Raw genomic sequence first — 19,236 nt, forward strand, 5'->3', positions numbered from 1 at the left:
GATATCATTCATGGATAGCATTACTGTGTAGAAACTATTTTAATCTTCAAGAGATTATTTTCTCTCATTATAGAAATTCAGTGAATTAAAAGGAAATAGCTGCCATCATAAACTGTGTTTGCTTGAGTACAACAGTTTACTGATCGTGAAAGTGATGTTGTGATAGGCTAGGGAAGGGTTAACGCCACTTTCTTCTTCACAGACCTGTTGCCAAGGGTGACAGTCCTTAACATAATCATCAAGGCTCTCTTAATGTGTGTGGTTTTTTGTGTGTGTGTGTGTGTGTGTGTGTGTGTGTGTGTCTGTTTTGTCATTAGGGAATGTAAAATAAGGGCAAGATTCGCCTAGGTTTTTATAATTACAACATACTGTATAATTTTGGCATTTAAAAAAAAAATATAAGTTAATATGTGTGTGTTGGGGTGTATTGTATTTTATAACAGAAGTCATCTCTTCCAGGTTAAATCTTTAAATCTGAGAGATTATCTGTGCTGGGAGCACATCCGTGCAGCAGTATTCAGTTTGTATATTGGTTTGGTTGCCAACAATGCTGTTGCAACTCATTTTCAGTCAGCATTTGTCAGGTTTGGTTTCGCACTATTGTGAAGACATATGGTCAGATAGTTAATACCTAGGGCTGAGTCCAATAAGCTTTTGGGTTATTAACTCAACTCTATCACCTGACAAAAGGTGTGTTTCTATTGACCAAGGTGTCTCTAACTCCTGCTTTTTTTTTGCCTAAGGAAGCGGAGGCCAGTATAGATGCAAAAAGATAACATCTGCTCTGCTGTGTGTGTCATTGAAATGGCAATTGTTACACACTGCCCTTGTGAGCATGTCCCATGCACTAGAGGGACCGAGTTTTTACACTGGGAGAGGGGTCAGTGCAGTCCCATTCAGTCTCTTCCTGTCTTTTGAGCATCTGCAAAAATGCACAGTGCCAGTTGTGCTGAACTATTTGGTGGTTTTGTGATGAGGAATACTGTCAATGAAGTGTTCACTCCAGGAGGAAAGGCTGGTGCTTAACTCACTCACTCTCTGTTAAAGTACGCCTGAGTTCCGCAGCAGAAGGTTCGTTTTTTTTTAAAGCAAACCTTACTGCTGACACTTCCTGGCAAGTTTCTAGATGACGCTGTTCATCTGAGTGATGCCTTTTATTTAAGCTTGCACATTATTATTGGACGAAGGCTGCCGCCATCTACTGTTAGACACAATCGGTAAACTGTTATTTGCAGTGTTAAGTTTGTTCTTACGACAGATTGGTGGCTGGTTCGTGAAAAAGACAAAAACACAGCAGCAGTGACATAGAGAGGGTGGTTTGAAAACCACTGCTCTAGTAAACAACTACTGTGAATCAGCAGCAAAACTGTTCAGTAGATGGCTCATCTAAATAAGAAAGAAAATCATTCTAGTTTGTAAAAAAAGACAATGAAGGTATGTCAGATACAGAGAATAGTTGATTTGTGAAATAGTAAAAGTATCTGGGAGTTAAAGCACTGATGTTTAATGTTTGTAACTATTAAAGGTCAAGCAAATACATAAATACATCAAATAAATCCATTCGCCGCATTTCTGTTTCCATGGGTAAAACGACATGCAAGCCATATCAGTTCTAACAGTCATAGACATGTAATACAGGCTTGATCAACCGGCATGTCATAATGATCGTCTACTGTGGATCAGCAAAGATGCTGTTCAGTAGATGGTTGATCTTTGGCTAAATAAAGTTAGGAACAAGACAGCCCATTAATGCTCGCCCAGTTTGTTAGTCCAAGGACTTTGGAATTTCAGTCAGATTTTAAAGGATTCCAATCAGAGCGTGGCTTGGCGATCTATTCCATATCCTTTCCTTCTCTTTCTTTGTGACGGTCTCTGAGAGCTGCTCCTAAAATAGTGGCTAGGGGTTAACTTTGTTGACCACTTTTAGGATTTAAAAAAAAAAAAACTCTACTAACCTTTCATGGTTCTAGGCTAAATAGTTCAGTTCCCTCAATGTGTCTTTAGATTCCCTTTAGGCCTGGGGTTGGGCTGGATGCTCTTTACTGTACTCTTCAAAGGCACAATGGAGAGTTGTGTAGGTCTGGGTTTCAGACACAGCACAGTACTGAGTCAGCAATGGTGCATATAGTTAATGATCTGTTAAACAGTGCAGACAATGGCAAGCCATCAGCATTTATTTTTCTTAGATATGACTGAGGCCTTCACCATCATTCATCATTCAATATTAGTAGATCAACTGAATAAGTAGTTGGATTGAGGGGAACTGCACTCTCCTGGTTTTGTTCTTGCTTAACAAATCTGAGGCATTCTGTATCCTGCGTTGGTGCTAATTGTATAATGTGTCATCAGATGTCCCACAGGGATCTGTTCTAAGACCTTTGCTATTTAATCTCTATATGCTCCCACTCGAAAGCATGGATTACATTTTCATTCTTATGCTGATGACACACAAATGTATGTCCACTTCAGCCAGGAATCTGGGAGTAATCTTAGACTCTGGTCTTAGTTTTGAGGCTCATGTTTCATCGATGCTAGAGTTCGCACTTACCTATTGCAGAAGGATGCTGGGATTTTGATCCATGCTTTTGTAACATTGCGTATTGATTATTGTAAAGCATTGTTGGTTGGACTGCCTTCTCACCTGGTGAATCTGTTACAACTGGTCCAAAACGCAGCTGAACGGGTATTGATTTGTACAAAAAGGACAGAGCATATTACACCTGTTTTGGAAAATTTGCACTGGCTGTCCGTCAAGCTTCGTATTACATTTAAGATCTTACTCTTGACTTATAAGGCTGTTCAGGGAATAGGACCTACATATGTATCTGAATTGCTGCATCCCAATATCCCTAGATATCAACTACACTCCTTAAATTTTAAGTTGCTGACCATTCCCTTATTTAGGTGTGTCACTCTGGGAGGAAAGACTTTTTCTATGTTTGCTCTTTCCTTCTGGAATTCCCTATTTAAAAAGTCTCTATTAAAAACTTACTGGGTTTTTTTAAGCTTATGGAAAGCAGATATTTGATATTTTTAATTGTTGTAATTAATATTTTTTGCTGTTTTGGATATCGCTTTGGGGCGGTTTGCTATGAAAGGCGCTATATAAAAATGAGTTGATTGATTGACTGCTTGATTGTGTTACTTATTTCTACGGCCTAGAACTGAAGAGCAGCTTCTAAACTCAGGTCAAAGAACATTAACACAGACTTATGAAAATAAACACAGTATTTGAGTAACTGCAAGAACAAATGAAAACATCATAAAAAGTTAACAAGACAGTAAAACAAATAAATAAATAAAAACATGTAAATGTAATCTAGTTTATTCAAAAATAAATAAATAAATCGAGCATAAACAAACAGTTGGAAATGTACCACTCCAGTGCGGTTGATATTTAACGCAGTGCCCTTAGTCATTCCACAGCTGGGTGACTGACTGGCAGGGGGGTGGCGTGAGCACAGGAGGTGAGGGGGTGGGGGGGGCGTGATACCTAGCACTCTGCAGGTCGATCTCGTCCAAAAGGTGCTGCAAATCTCACAGCCTCCCTCTTAGCTCAGTCCTGTAAAGGTGACACCTGCTAACTAACATACCTAACAGTTGGTGGGTGAGGCTCTGGATATCTGATATTTCTTTTTAGCATCCTTTATAAAGTCTGTTTCATCTCCAGTGTAGTGTCTATTCAGTGTCAAGGCTTCACACAATTGAGTCTCAAAGGCGAATAGGAACTGTATTTATTCATTTAAATGAGTGATAACTAAGCCTTTAAACCCCATTGTCTTCCTATTTATCATCCTGGGAAATCTCACTGGTTCTGCGTTTCGTTGTGATGAAAGTCTTAACAAAAAGTCAAATAAAAAAAGTTTTTTTTTTTACTGAAAATGACTGTCTCAACAAATTGTCAGCAACCATCACATACAGAAAAACTAGAAAAACTGTTTTTCGCAACACAACTGTCATTATGCCGAATTGTATATTTGCATAGTTTTAAAAGGTAAATTATTTCCTATTCATCTTCCCAGGACATCCATTTAATTTTCAAATTGTTGACTTTTGCATCACCACTAAACAGTTTTTGTGCAATATCTCCAGTACTAATACAGTACAAACATTTTTTGTACAGTATAAGAAAATGTGAAAGAAATGCTAAAGGTATTTCAAATACTGAGAATGGTTGATTAGTGAAATATTGAAGACATTCCATATGAAAATGCATACAACATTTCATAATTTTTATTTTTTTTTTTTTAAATGATAATATTAAATAACTTATATTGTTGCATGTTGTTCTGAGTTCTTTCTTGCAATTTCATTAGCGTGGAGAGTATCTGAAAATCACCCTATGCAATTGCTTCAACATAAAACACATGAGCGAAAATAAAAATACATTTAACAACATATATCATATAGTATGACTATATTAAAATTTATTTCTGCATGGGTCACCTGAGCAAATGACAGCTTGCCAAGATTTAAATTTACTTTGCCATAATTGCAATTTTTTTTTTTTTTAAATGCAGAATTTCAAAAGCCAATCAAAAGTGTAGTCTGAGTCTGTGATTTGGCAATATGCCAAGAGGAGTGTCTACCTAAAAGTAGCACACGTGCAGGACACATGTGCCATTCCAACAGACTTTTTCTTGAATTTATGCTAAGCAAGAACTGGCATAGTTGCTCTGTCCTTTGGGAAAACTGCTGTTTACACAGTACTGCTGCAGTTTACACTGACAACGCCTATATGTGCTGATAACCTAAGAGGAACATTAGGTGCTGCTTTATTTCAAACCATTTCCTTGAGAATGAATTGATAAAACATTGATTTTAGGAGAAACATTTCCTTTGCTTTTAATTGCCCATTGTGTTAAAACAGCTGACCACGACCGGAAAACTGAAGCCTATCAATGTACCTATCTATCTAGCAGCGGAGGCTTGGAATGTGTTTGAAATGCATAATATATTTGATAGGAATGTATTTTAACTAGTGATGGGTACCAATATCGATACTTTGGTGTGATATTGATAATATCCCTATCGTGGGATTTAAAAAAAAAATTCACATATGCTCACAAACATACTTTTAATGGCAATAGTGCTAAAAATACAAACACAGTTTAATCAAGTAAATTTTATATTAAGATTCAACACACTATACATACCAATCCATGTCAGTCTCGTAGGCAGTCCTGTGTGCATTCCACCCCGCCCCAATTCCTTATCCAAAGCTACATCAGCTAATGCTGTAAAGGTAAATTAAGGGAAAAAACACAGAAATGAAGGGTCCATGCAGTGGTTCCCAACCCCGGTCCTGGGGACTTGCCTGCCTGCTGGTTTTCATTCCAACTGAGCTCTCAATTGCTTAACTAGACCTTTTTAAATTATTGTCAGGTCTGAAACAGTTGCAGAGTTCAAGTTACTTATAAAATGTTATAGTCAATGTGGCAAAATGGTTTGTAGTGCACAGGTACAGTGGTGCTCAGGAATGATAGACACAAGACAGTTCACGGTGAAAAAGCACTTATTTGCTGAGAAATAATATCTGGCTCCACACAACGATGTGTATCGCTCAGGTAAACTACAGGTCAGTCCCAAAATAATAACAAACTGAACAAGACACAAACAAACATAACACGGTCACAAGTCCAGAGAGTGCTCTTAGTGAAAGTGGTTCTTATTCTTATTTATAGAGGCTTATTCATGTACAGTGGTAAAGTGTAGTCCAGATTTATTTGCTGGCTGTTGATAACAGCGCCCAGAGTTTAGCCTTCTATAACAACAAATAGAATTTTAAATAGACAGGAACAGATTGCTCGGCCACATCCCGATATAGTTTCAGTCACACCCCTTCTGGTAGCGAGTACGATCACTTATCCTCGAATCCATGACTGACACATCAGCTACCGCATTAAGGCAAGGACATGTTATTGTGACTCCACCCTCTTTCTGGCAGACTGACTTCCGACTGACCCTGGAATGAACTGCCAAACCATCCAGTCCAGGGAACAGTTCTTTTTTTATACAGCGCCCTCACAGTGCAGGAGGGAGATTGTTTACTCAGATTAAGTTAGTCACAGCAAACTTTTAAACATACCAAGTACATTTGGGGAGGGGGGGCACAGAGAGCCATCCATTAGTGTGGTTAAATGAGCTTTAAAATTTAAAGAAATGTGCTAAAAGTTTAAGTTTAAAACACTTGGGTAAAACATTTCTACTGCTATCCCTACCTTGTCCACCAATTTGGTTGTCACATCAGATGGATTTATTATAGCAGTGAAATAATTTATGAAACTTAAGTTACAGCAACTAAACTACATTTATGTAGACACTGCATTTCAGAAAACTGGATATCAGAAGTGTGTGTGTGTGGGGGGGGGGGGGGGGGGGGGGGGGGGGGGGGGGGGGTGGGGGGGGGAAAGGGGGGGGGGGGAGGGGGGGGAGGGGGGGGGGGGTGTGGGGGGGGGTGGGGGGGGGGGTTGGGAGGGGGTGGTGGGGGGGGGGGGGTGGGGGAGGGGTGTGGGGTGGGGGGGGGGGGGGGGGGGTGGCAAATTGCAAAAAAAAAAAAAAAAACTGCAAAACAGATTGAGTGTAGTTGTTTATTTCTCCTCTGCCAATACAGGGGGCAGTTATGCAAATTACAGGCAGTTCTTTCCATATAGAATTCCGTATTGAATCCACACATCCATATAAAACACACAATTGAGTCAATTGTTACACAGCAAACACAGGAATCACAATTATACTTCTGCTGATGATCCCATCCTCAAATTCCAAACATTTGTTCTAAGAAGTTTAAAAAAAAAAAAAAAAAAAAAAAAGGGGAGAGACATACGACAGTATTCAGGAACCTGTTCAAATCCGGCAAGTTTTATCCCATCAGTAGTGATGTACAATGCAAAAGGTAAATTTGCCGACCAGCAGCTTTAGACAGTTAAAAGAAGCCTTTTGGGTTGTATTTTAGTACTGCATTTCTTTTTGGCTTAAGAAGCCAGCATTGCTAAGTTTTTGTGCATTTAAAATAGTTTTACCTGCAATTATTTTATCTTCAAAAAGTGATAAATGTTTGGATGTTGATTTAGGGAGAAGAATCAAAATATCATAACTCACTAGAGCCTCCTAGTCATAAATCCAAAAAAACACCAAACTTAACTGAGGCAAGCTTTTGTTTGTTTGTTTGTTTTTAAAACCATGATTACTCTAAATACTACATGGCTTCATACTAAGAGCAAAAGGAATGACACCTAATTACAACTTGGATATTAAACAATTCAACCATTAAAAAAAAATATATATAAATACAAGAGAATTAAAAAAAAAAAAAAAAATAAGTGCTTGAATTTAGAGGAACAGGAACTCGGGCTGGGGCAGGGCAGTGGCTTCTCTTGAATGTTTAGGTTGGGGCTGGTTTCCATTATGTATGGCTGCAGTTTATTCCAAGCCTATTCCTTTAAAAATGGGTCGTAGTTTAAAACAGGGATTCATAAAATCAAATACTGCTAAATGTGTATGTGCCGAGCATGGTTATTGGAAATGATCCACAATGCATAGGTCACAGGCACGAACCTGGAGCAGGATTCAGTTTGGGGGGGGGAATACTGAGCTACAACACAGCTGGGATGTAGTGTTGTCAGATACAAAAGCATGTAGCTGAAGGATTGGGGCTGCAGCAGCATTAAAAATTTAGTGCATCAGTGGAACCAGCCCAACCCATTTAAATTGCAACAGAGGTTTTGAAAACTCAGATCTTCTTGAGCCGGCTATACAGGTCCCTCTTGCTCCTCTCGCCCGCCCAGGTGCGGCTCTTGAGACGGAACTTGCGCAGGTCCTCTTTGAAATCCTCGTGGTGCATCGGCCTGTAGCTCTGTGGCCTGCATTGATTCTGCACAGGGAGAGGAACGGGGATGTGTTAGATTACTGCAGCAGTGTTCATTTCTAGTGTATCAATATGTTCAATCTAGTCGCACGACTTGCAGGATGTGCAACAGCCAGTTTTAAAATTCTACTATAGCATGTGCCATTCAGGTGCAATTAGGAGTAGAGTTCTGTGGGTTTTTTTTTTTTTTTTTTTTAATTAAAAAAAATATATGAATACACACACACACACCTGTGGCAGGGCTGACGCTGGGGTAAAATGTGTTTGTTGGGAGGAATATTGGGTTGGCAGGGAGGGGGTTAAATTTCTCCCTGCCAGAAGTCACGTGGCAATGTGGCTGAAGAGGTACATTGAATAAGTTACAATGAATTAGGCTCCAATCACAAATGTTTAAAGTGTGATCATGGTTGTACAGAATAAAATGTTGGTGCTAGAGGTGAAGGTGGGTTGCTGTGCTGTGGTCCTGTCTTATGTTACGTTTTGTAGACCTTTTGTTTTGGCCCTCGTGTCTATTTGTTTGTTTATTAAAAGTGTGTAACATCGCTTCACTATAGCTACCTTGCCTCAGAGTCTCTCTTCCTGCCAGTAAAAGCGTGGCCACGATGCTACCCAGTCACAGGACCCCACTGTGAATCCAATCCCTTAAGGTTTACCTGGAATTTGGGGAAGAACTCTTTGTATCCACCCTTGAGGATGTAGAGCTCAGGGTAGTACAGGTTTGGGTACAAGTTCATCATCCTGTCCTTCTCTCGCACAAAACGGCACATGCGTGGGCCTCGCTCAGAGGAGAACTCGCAGTGGAAGATGAGCAGCACGCGCTTCCCCGGGGTGCAGGGGGTGATGGGGTGTTTCAGGAGGTAATCCTCCACCTGCTCTTCCATATGCAGGTTCAGGGCTCCCTGGAATAAGCCAGGTGAGAGAGATGAGGTCAAGGGTACCACGTTTTTTTTTTTGTTTGTTTGTTTTTTTCTTCCTTAAAATTTAAACTGCTGCAACAAGCAAGTTTGACTTAAAAGTCAATAATATCATATACTACCTACTTATGTTGTCTGCGCAAGTACCATGAGGATTTCATTAATTACATTTTCTTTGTTAAGCTGTTAAGCTTAAATCAAATCTCTGGTTACAAGAACAGTTGTAAAACTTTATAACAAAGTTCACTATTATTGTACAGTTAGTATTGCAAGATCCATTGCATTACCTCAATGTGCCCTCCTTCAAACTCGTAGGGATATCGGCAATCAATGATCACAATGTGTTCTACTAGGTCATCAAATTTCCCAGTTAGAGCTGCCATCATCTTGAGAGAGAGCGAGCGAGAGCAAGAGATTAGCTATAGGGAACAGTTTCCTCACCCACTATGGTAAAAAGTAATATTTCGGTACTACATCCAAACAAGTCATATTGCTCATAAAAGTTACTCACCATTTCAGAAGTGATGTATTTCAGATCCTGGTGCCTCCCTTCCACGGTAGGCAGAACAAAGGGCTGCAAGACAAGAGAAAGGAACAGATATGAGCAACTTCCTTGACAAACATGACTCATTTCAATGAGGATCTTGCTGCAGCCACAAGACAAGAGAAATGGAAACCAGATCTGCATCTATGAAAAGGAACTTTGTGCAAGTACTAAGTTCTAGTATTACTATATACTGGAGTGTTTTACTGTGAAGGATGAAGATTCTTTACCTTGGTGAAGTCTCCAATCAGCTCTTTGACATCATTGTCCAGCAACAACTCAATCTCGACCTCGCAGAAAGACTTAGACCTCTGAAGGAACCGAGACTTCTGCAGAAAGAAACAGGATTCAGTCAGAAGCAGTTTGGGCAACATGAGATTTGGATTGAAAACTGCATTTGCAAATACCCATTAACCAAATCAACAGAAATAGAGCAGTTGAAGACAACTGTCTATACCAAGTTAGACAGCACCCAGTCCTGGGATTCAGAACTACCCTGAAGTATTACCTAAGTGTGAAACTGTTTCTCTCTCTCTATTGTTGCACAAACAACTCAGATTGTTAAACCAACTTAGGTGAGATTTATGCATGTTGTAATAAAAATAGAGATCAGTTCAGAGCAAATTTACAAGTGGCCTGGTTGTTCATCAGATCATTTCAACAATATAACCAGGATGTCCAGAACATTCAAAACTAGTCACACCATAAGAATTGTTTGACTGCAAGGAATACTTACCACAGCTTGTGCCTCTTCCTCCTCCCTGGCCACAGACCCTGCCAGGCTCTTCCTTCTCTTGATCTTCACAGGGGAATTCTCATCTCGGGGTCTCTCTGGCCTCTTCAAGGCCGGCCGGGTGGCCGAGCAAGGCAGTGAGGGCGAGCGGAAAAGAGTGCGGGGACGACTGCGGATGAGCAGCGTCTAGAGAGAGAGAGAGAGAGAAACATTGAGATTTCAGTATGCGTTTACAGAGCTTATTAATGCTCCAGAAACATTGTATCCAACTAGGGAAACTGAACTTACACAGTCAGGGTTCTCCTCCTTCTTGCGAACCAGTGGAGCAGTCAACAGGTTGGCCATTCCAGTGGGCACATCTGCATCATTCTGAAGGAAAAAGTAAATTGTCCAAAAAAAATAAATAACACATCTCATGTATTTCAATTTGTGAAAGGCAATTAATTTTTATCTTTTGGCAATACAGCCTCAATATCCCCACTACATGCTTATGATGCATTTATTCATGTGTATGCCACTTATGCACATAAGGAGTGACAGTTTTTGAACGGCATCTTCTATGCAAGCTTCAGAATTAATCATGCAGACTGAGATTTTGCCTTTGGCACATTAGAATGCCTTGGATGTTAGCCCAATTTATAGCGGTTTTGCCTTACCTCTACATCGTCATCCATAATGTCTAGGAATCCATCGTCATCCTCGTCATTAAAGGAGCAGGTTAACGAGGATCGTCTGAGGAGCACAGGACTGTTATCATCCACGGGATACTTGTGTTCCACAGGGGGAGGCGAGAACTGCAAAGGAAAACAGAAATTGTTTAACACACTGAATTTTTGTAAATTGTACTGAAAGGAGGAAAACCCTGCAAGGTTATATCAAGATCTGGAGCAGTTCTTCATGACTGCAACATCAAGCAAGACTGAGACTAGAAGTAGCTGCTCTCAAGTTATGCAGATACTGGGACTTAATTTGTCACAAAATCTGAGGTCATAAAGGGTTTTTCTTGCATTATGATTTCTGCTGTGAAATTTTTTATTTTTTTTAAAGGAAAAAAGAACACTGGGGATGGGAGGGTACGTACCATGAGAGCAGGGGCAGAACTGGGCCGCTGAGCAAATGCCTCCTTGCCCTCCCCTCCGTGGAAGGTGCGCAAACGGCAGCGAGACACTGGCCGAGTTGGTTTCTTGAACTCAAACCCCTCCTGCATCTGCAGAAAACAATTACAGGTAAGGGATTTGCTTCACTTTGAACTGTCCATTCAAGTATTGTTCCCTTGCAACAGGGACTGCTCATCACGCGTGGCTTTAACACTTCCTTTGCAATATTAGGTATACACCAAACTCCTACAAAATGATAGATACCAATAAAACCATCTTCGTTTACTTACATTCTCCTTGTTGCCACTGGAGACTTCATTGCTTTGAACCCCAAAGACTCTGAAATCTGGGGAGTCAGAATCTTTGCCTTTGAGAGCAGGGCTGGAGCCCAACAACGTCAGCTGCAAGACAAAAAAAACATGAACAAGTTGTGAAATTGTTGTTGTTAATTGGTTGTACCCCTTATGTGGATTGATGGATTGCACAGATTTGAAACTAAAATCAGGTCCACTTGATAGTCTGGTAAAGAATGAGTGTAACAGCTATTTTAAGAATCTGTCCAGTTCCAAACAGCTCTGGCGCTGCAACCCTCTTTTCCCATGCAAGGAAACTGTGCAACAAAAAAAAAAAAAAAAAAAAAAAAAAGGAAGACTAAAGAACTTGCGAGGGGGACCAAAACACTTAACAGGAAGTAGGGCGTGATTTTGAAGAAAGCTGGTATGTTAATGAATAGAACTTACCGGGAGGGAGTTTATTCTTCTGATTGGAACCTTGCTGCTGGAGGAAGAGGGGAAGAATAAATAAATAAATAAAACCACACATTAACAGAAATACAGGACACTGGTTTAATTTGATAGCACACAAATTTAATTAACTTGTTAGCCCAGCTGAGTTAAAGGAGAAACAGTCAGGCTGCTGCAACCCAGCACATTTGACAGGAGAGCAGGTGTCTCTCGTTTGAAATCTGACCCCACCTGGGGCTCACACATTCTACACTGCAGCATGTAATAACCACACCACGGAATCATCTGGCACAGAGCTACACACAGCCTCTTTCACAGGCAGGATTGAGGGCCCTTCTGTCGATTACTCTCATTCATAAAGGAGGGCAGTGGGCAGACTCAATTGTAAAAGTTGACAGCCCTGAGACAGCAGGCTCCCTCTCAATGAAGGATTTAATTAAATTTTCACCCCAAAACCACTCATGTATCTATTCTAGATGCAAATCAAAAGAAAAAGCAATACACAAATGTTATCTGGGGATGTCTGATCAGGTTTAAAAGTACTTTTTTTGTATACTTACTCCTTGATCACTTTGCCAGACTCCAAGATGGCTCTCTCAAACCTACAATAATAAAAAAGTGACAATTCAGGATGTGCATGTGTTACAGACTTTACATTCAATCATTTACAACTGAAATTGTACAGTTTCCAAGAAGGCATTTGACATTATATAAAAAGAAAGATTCTCCAGGCTAGACTACTAAAGGGTAGACAAAGAGGGAACTTCAGACAAGCAAAAGAAAGGCCCAGCGCAAAAGGAAGGGTCCTCTCTGCACCCAAGCCAATTGTGTTGTCAATTAGACCCTGACCCAGATACAGAAAAGAGCCAGCAAAATAATACAAAGCAAGCCATGGCCAGCCACAGAACTCAATTAAACAAAGAGCAACAAGAGGCTGGGCCCCTTTATAAAGGTCAGCAAAGCCTGATCCCATATAGTAGCCCTTAGTCGCACAGCTCTACCCCACCTGTATGCAAATCAGGCTTTTTTTGTGTAAATGAAAAGGGGTGCCATTAGCCTGCCTTGTGTATCCTGAGGCATCAAACCAACCCCCCACAGCAGGAGCCTTTTGTTACAGCATCAATATCAATGTGGAATGTGGGGCAAGTGTGGCCTTCACAGTACAGGGGCTGGGTTTCGCTTAGTTCATTCGAGCAGAAAGCTGCAAGGTCTCTACGGAGCACGTGTATTAGAGAAAGCAATCCCCTTCCAACTGAATTTATTTAAAAAAAAAAAGGGACAGATGGAAAGCATGCCAACCCTCACTAACTAATTAAAATTGAGTCTATTGATATGCACTTGTGGCTGCACTGGATTGCAAACTGTTGCATACACAGCTTACCTTCCAGACAGCTGTGCAATCAAATTCAAGTCTGAAAAGACTGTTCATTAAACTTTCAGAAACAATGGAATACCAAAGAATTCATAGAGCAGATGTCATTTTGCCAAGGAACAATCCGATTTGCCAGGCAGGTTAAATGTACCAAGCTCAGTCACTGTTGAAAATAAGCCCATCTGGTTCGAAGAATACCCATTTAGGTGAACTGTCAAATTTACCTTAATTATTATACATTTTCCCCAGTGGAAGGGCATCTGTTGAGACTCCATTTAAGAGTTATTAAAGCACGGACGATTGCCCTTTAAGATGTTGATTGTTTATTATAAAAATGTAAAACGATGCAATCAAGTCCACAGGGAAAATGTTAATAAGCCACCAAGTTCTGAGTCAACATCCCTCTTGCATTACATCACTTGCATTCGAGGCTAACAAAACCCGGGGTGCGTTCAACAGGCAGAGTGTTTCCGTCACCTTGAAAGTTCTCTCTTCGTAACACACCGTTCAATAAGAGCTAACTTATGTTACACGTAGCGCCACGGCAGAGCACTCTGCCTATTGAACGCAGCACTGGCATCACACATCAGGCTTTAAGACCCAGATAAGGTGCAAACACAACAGGTATGTTTGTTCTTTACCCTAATCATTTCTCATAGGCAACATGCTGGCACATCTATGGAGAGGAGTGCTGTAGATAAGAGTGCAAAGGTCTCACTGCAAACCCATGGAACACAAGCTTTAAATCAAGTTACAGGACATGGGTTTTAAACTCACTTAATAAATTTGTCAGGTTTTAAAGTGGGTGGGTGAGTGCAAGCACAACACCTGTTTTTGTCAACATTAGGCCAGAAAGACTTACTGGAAAGATTATAGCGTGCCACATTTAAAATGTTGCATCTACTGGTTTAAAAAAAAAAAAAAAAAAGAAAGCCTGCCATCACAGCTAATAACACAATATAACCACACTCCCAAGATCAGCAGTCTTATTACCAGAACAGAAGACGTGTTGTGAAATGTCAAACCACAGAGTTACGCCCTATATGTATATAAAAAACACACACCACATACTTCAGTAACCAGCAAAGGAAACAAAACGCATGTGCATGCAGTAACTGACAATTAACTACACAGCAACAAAAGAATAAAAAGGGAATAGTTTGCTAGGTACTCTTGATTGGTGAAGTCTACACAAAGAGCTTACACAATAAGCTTTTTCTAGAATCAGGGTTAGAAACCAACAACTGAACACAATTGGCTATCGGTAGTTTGTTATTTTAACTAATAATGTACACCGATATTCATGTTTGAGTTTCTTCCAGCACAATGTAACGTTTGGTCAGGTGAGCTTACTAAAAATGCCACTACTCATTTTCTCAATGCTGTGTAACGTGCAATCAAAATCCATCTCAAAAGAGCAGTGTTGAGATTTTTTTTTTTTTTAATATCTGAAGACAATAGGATAGCGAGTTGTATGCAGAACAGACTATGCTACTGCCTCTGCGATGTCTATGCTGCTGCTCTCTCTTTGGCAGCATGGCATCACCTCAGGTCCTCTCTAGCTCACGTGATCAAATCCTTGAACGTAAACAGTTTCGCTGAAAAGCACTTTAAAACCAAGACTACCACAGCAACAACCACCACCACCGCCCTAACTTCCAAGGAGTTGTGGGCTCTCTAAACATTAAGTGGAAATTTGCCTCATTTCCTACTGCTGTACCGTATAGGTTAAAGTTATAATATGCAATGTAACAGCAATTGGCTATAAAAGTTAAATGTCACATTTTTTCTACATTAGTGTTTTTACTAGTAGAAATGCAAAGTGCTATTTGTGTGACTGTTGTAAAACAAATGTATAAATTGCCGATATACGTTAGTCTTTGCATTCATTTTCTGGAGTAAATGCAACAAGTAAACAATACTGGTTTGTTTTTGTCAAATACAAAAACAATCTGTTAATTGTTTAACATTTATAATTATAAAACTGTTTAAACATAGGCCCTAGGTCTTGTTCTAGTAGTTTACCTGCACAGTCTATTTATGATCGGTATTGGCCGATATGGATAGATAACCATTGGCCAAGAAAATCTTTTTGTGCACCCCTAACTAGTACATTTTGAAACTTGCTAGTCATTCTGTGAAGTTCCTGACTTGGAATCAACAGCTGTTAGGTTCCTGATAATATTAAGCTTAAATTGTATTTTCCTAAAATAAAATGAACTTAATTTATTCTTTTTTTATATTGTATTTAAAAGACAAAAAGATACAATAAACCTTCCCCACATTCCGAATCCCAATGAAGTCTGCATGGACAAACACGCTGACACCACATCACTGCCACAGCAATGGAAATATCTGTAGAACCGTCCGAAATAACCGACAAATATTTAACAGTGACTGTTCTGGTTAGCTGGGCTGGACACTGGGTCCTTGCAATGGCATGTATACACCGATATTGCCGGTTTAGAATTTCTATAGGTTTTCCTTTCCCTCATCCAGGTCAAACATCCATTCCAGAATCAGACTATGGTCATGCATGCTTTGCATGAGTGCAAGATGTTAAAAACCCAGTATAAACCTCCACACTTCAAAAGATGCAATACACTTAATTTATCCATCTCTGTGGTTTAAATGTAAATGGAATATGTTAGTAATAAGACAGTTAAGCAATCATCTCAAATCTATATAGTTTTAAATACTTTAATTTATACCAATTAAAGATTGATCAACCAAATAAGCTGTGTTCAAGCAATTGGGGTTTTTCAAAAAAAGAAACAATGGAAAAATGACAGCGTGAGGAAATGATGGTTTTTATACTGTTCTGAAGTCTAAAAAGTACATTCTTTACACAGAAAAGTTCAGTTAAACCAAGGCGATTAATTAATAGCATAAGTAATCACATTGACAAAATTCAATGACTTGCTGACATACGTACATCTCAAAATAATGCAGAATTCAGCATGAAAGGGGGAGATAGAGGTTTCACTTCTGAGAGGCTGTTTTGTTAGCATTTTGAAATGTTTGTTCACTACTGCTGCCACACCCAGTTACAAAAATTGAGTTTTCCTTCCTTTTTTAAATGCAAGCCTGTGAACGCGAATAATGTAGATCTGTACACTACTTAACCACTCGCCCACAAGACTACCGAGGCAGACACCAACTAGTCCTCATCGGTTTTAAATTTGCCTTGGGTGAAACGGGAGTGTTAGTTCCTAACCCTGTAGATTAATTGAATCCGGTGTGAAAACGTATGTACTCAGTTTGAGAACATCCAATTCAAAAACAGGATTCATGAAGTTGGTTTCCAGACCAGCAGACTGCACACCCATGGATCTCCTCCACCCACCAGATCCTCAGAAAAACAAAATCCCACCAGACAGCGTTTATGCTAATCCCAAAGCCAAGCTACTAATCAGCAAGCGGCAAAAATCAGCATCACAAGCTAGCAGGACCGAAGAGACAAAAGGAACTTACGTCTCCTCATAATCAATGGGGTCTATGGGGCTTGGAGAATCCAAACATAGGCCTGAAAAAAGAAAAAAAAATTACCTTAGAATACATCTTAAAGGATCACAGCCCAGCCCATCACAGTTAAAAAGTAGCAATGTGCATAAAGACCAAACCTAAAATCAGATCCAAACCCAAGACACTTTGTTAATCATGCATTTGGACCCAGTCCCCCCCCACCATTGGGGAAAAAACAGCACCCAGTAGTGAGACTCCGTGGCATACTACACACTCGTGGTCACAACCAAGAGTATAGGACTCCAATGTGCATTGCCACCTCTCCTCCCAAATTCAGATGAGACATCAAGTAGGTTTGAAGCTAACCTGCATCGGAAGTGTCGGAGGCAAAGGATGGCATCTTGAGCAGCGGGACGTTGGTACGTCGCTTCGGGGTATCACACTGGCTGCAAGACAGAAAGGAGAATGCTCATTAGACAAGGCGATCAATACTAACCTTCTAATTTACACCATTTAATCCAGAATTGTCAAGCTCTGATACCACAGTTCTATCAAGCCAATTTCTTGCATGCACCCAGTTCAACAGCTGGGCCACACTAACGCACAAGAGAAAACTAAGTCAACGCTCACAGGGTTACTATTAACACTGCCACAAAGCCAGGACTTCAGCAAGACATCCTGTCTGCAAGCCCCAGGCTTAACTATTGATTATGCCAATTTAAGGCTCCCAGCAATACCAAGATAATTTGTATACCTCTGTTACAATTTCAATAGGTGACTGACAGACCCAATTATACAGGTAAAAGGCATGTCTGATTGACTAATATCAAATCACTATATGCAACAAGGTACATACACTAGAGGGTTATATAACTGATCTGAAGGTAAATATTGTGGATTGATATGAACTTTCCTTAGGAAGCATGATTAATTAGTTACACAAACAAAAGCCAATACAAGCAGACTAGCCTGCTGATTTTGAAACATCTGGCAAATTACTGAAACCTACTGAAAACTGGCCTGTTTACCAAACACAACAGCGCCCTTAAGTCATTTAAGAAGGTTAAACCTACACCCCAATATTTAACTGTTACTTTTTTTGTAGATTCCATGTAGATTCCATAACTGTGTGGACTTCCATTGGCGACAATTAATCTATCCAGTTAAGATATGAATATGCCAATAAGCTATTCAATGTGTACTAATGATTTTACTGTATAGTTATTAAGCAACATTAAAATGGTAATTTTGTATATCCTATCTCCAAAAGTATTGTACATATCTACAGTGCAATAAGAATATCGCAATGAGTAGGCAGCATCTAGAAAATTTGACTATGTTCAAATTTGATTCCAAAGTGTAATTTGTTACTTTTTGCCTCCAAGTCAGTCCACATGAAAGAGTTATGCTGGGGAAAAAATAAAACCTGAGAGGCATTTGTACGTACTTCCACGATTTACAAATCTTTAACAAATTGTATATGGACATTTATATGTAGAAAGATTCACTATTTTATTTACTTGAGATTTTTTTCTACCATGCATGTCAACATACTCGGCCTGACAAGTCCGCTTTTATATTGGACATTTTAAAAGATTCTTACCTTCCGAGGACAGCTAGGTTGTTCATGTTGAGTGCCAGATTGGTGACGGGGGAGAGCACAGCTGCAGGCTCCTGAGCAAATAGAGTTTTGACAGAGGCCGAGTTCCTGGATCCGATCCCGGGTAGCAATAACGTGGACTTCACGGAGACACAGTCCATCTTTCTGCTGGGGCTAAAGTCAGCGAGTACTTCATCGAATTCCATTTTGGTATCAAACGCAATCCAGTTAATTACTAATTAATAATATACGACGCTTGTTTCCGGTTTTCAATAGTTTAACTAGTTCTCAATCAACTTATAAATAAGAGTCAAATTAAAATCAAGGCTATTCTTAAAAAAAATAGCAGAAGCAAAAACCAAACCGGAATCTTGATTTACAAGAAAATAACATACATTAAGCTATCATTTGCATTGGTCAAAGTACTTCTTTAAATAAACCAATCGTTTATTTAAAGCAAAATAAATAACTCCAGGGAACATGCTATAGTTGCTCTTGGTCCTGTCAAAATGAAAATATATTATTTTTTGGAGTGCGGCATTTTCCAGGTCAGACAGCACCCTTTCTTTTCTTACTTCTCTGACCACCTTTTGAATCTGAAAATAAAATAGCTTGCAGATTCTATTTATGTTCGAAAAATAACAAGGCCACGAGCGGCAATACCACCAGCCAACCAGTGCTGAGCGTAGATCAGCTAGTAGGAGACAGTGACCAATCAAGCAATTGTTTCATTCTCGCTCAAACTCCGAGGGCATTGATCCAATCAAAAAAAATAGTAGATGAATTACGACCTAACAACGGGAACGCTTTAGCCAATCGGAATTGCCATCCTGTCGCGCGTCCTTCTAATGTTAACCAATGAGTGTTCAGATTGAAGAAATAGGCGGGGAAAATAGAAAAA

General features: G+C 39.8%; 1 protein-coding gene across 2 annotated transcripts; it reads right to left on the minus strand.

Annotated features, from left to right (window-relative positions):
- Positions 1 to 6,572: 6,572 nt before the first annotated feature.
- Positions 6,573 to 19,012, minus strand: LOC121294349 (M-phase inducer phosphatase 2-like). Of its 2 annotated transcripts, none has more exons than XM_041217980.1 (15): positions 18,339 to 19,012; positions 17,102 to 17,181; positions 16,745 to 16,796; positions 12,459 to 12,500; positions 11,896 to 11,929; positions 11,446 to 11,556; positions 11,140 to 11,265; positions 10,715 to 10,852; positions 10,347 to 10,427; positions 10,062 to 10,244; positions 9,556 to 9,654; positions 9,293 to 9,355; positions 9,069 to 9,167; positions 8,521 to 8,766; positions 6,573 to 7,873 (listed from the first exon to the last, which is right to left on the minus strand). In XM_041217980.1, the coding sequence occupies exons 1-15, from the start codon at positions 18,539 to 18,541 to the stop codon at positions 7,733 to 7,735; spliced, it is 1,698 nt and encodes a 565-aa protein (XP_041073914.1). In that variant the 5' UTR covers positions 18,542 to 19,012; the 3' UTR covers positions 6,573 to 7,732. The 2 variants fall into 2 exon arrangements, with proteins under 2 accessions (XP_041073914.1, XP_041073905.1); XM_041217971.1 differs by having other exon boundaries at positions 11,896 to 11,932; positions 18,339 to 19,011.
- Between the last annotated feature and the right edge of the window lie 224 nt (positions 19,013 to 19,236).

This window comes from Polyodon spathula, chromosome 2, assembly GCF_017654505.1.
Source record: "Polyodon spathula isolate WHYD16114869_AA chromosome 2, ASM1765450v1, whole genome shotgun sequence".
In the NCBI taxonomy this organism is placed as follows: Eukaryota; Metazoa; Chordata; class Actinopteri; order Acipenseriformes; family Polyodontidae; genus Polyodon; species Polyodon spathula.

Bases quoted from the DNA above. Each gene is read 5' to 3' on its own strand.
- LOC121294349 (XM_041217971.1), bottom strand. From the start codon at position 18,541: ATGGAATTCGATGAAGTACTCGCTGACTTTAGCCCCAGCAGAAAGATG. The intron at 11,557-11,895 runs GTAAGTTCTATT...TTTGTCTTGCAG, and splicing joins GAAGAATAAACTCCCTCCCG to CTGACGTTGTTGGGCTCCAG. The intron at 11,266-11,445 runs GTAAGTAAACGA...TGTTTTCTGCAG, and splicing joins CCAGTGGCAACAAGGAGAAT to ATGCAGGAGGGGTTTGAGTT.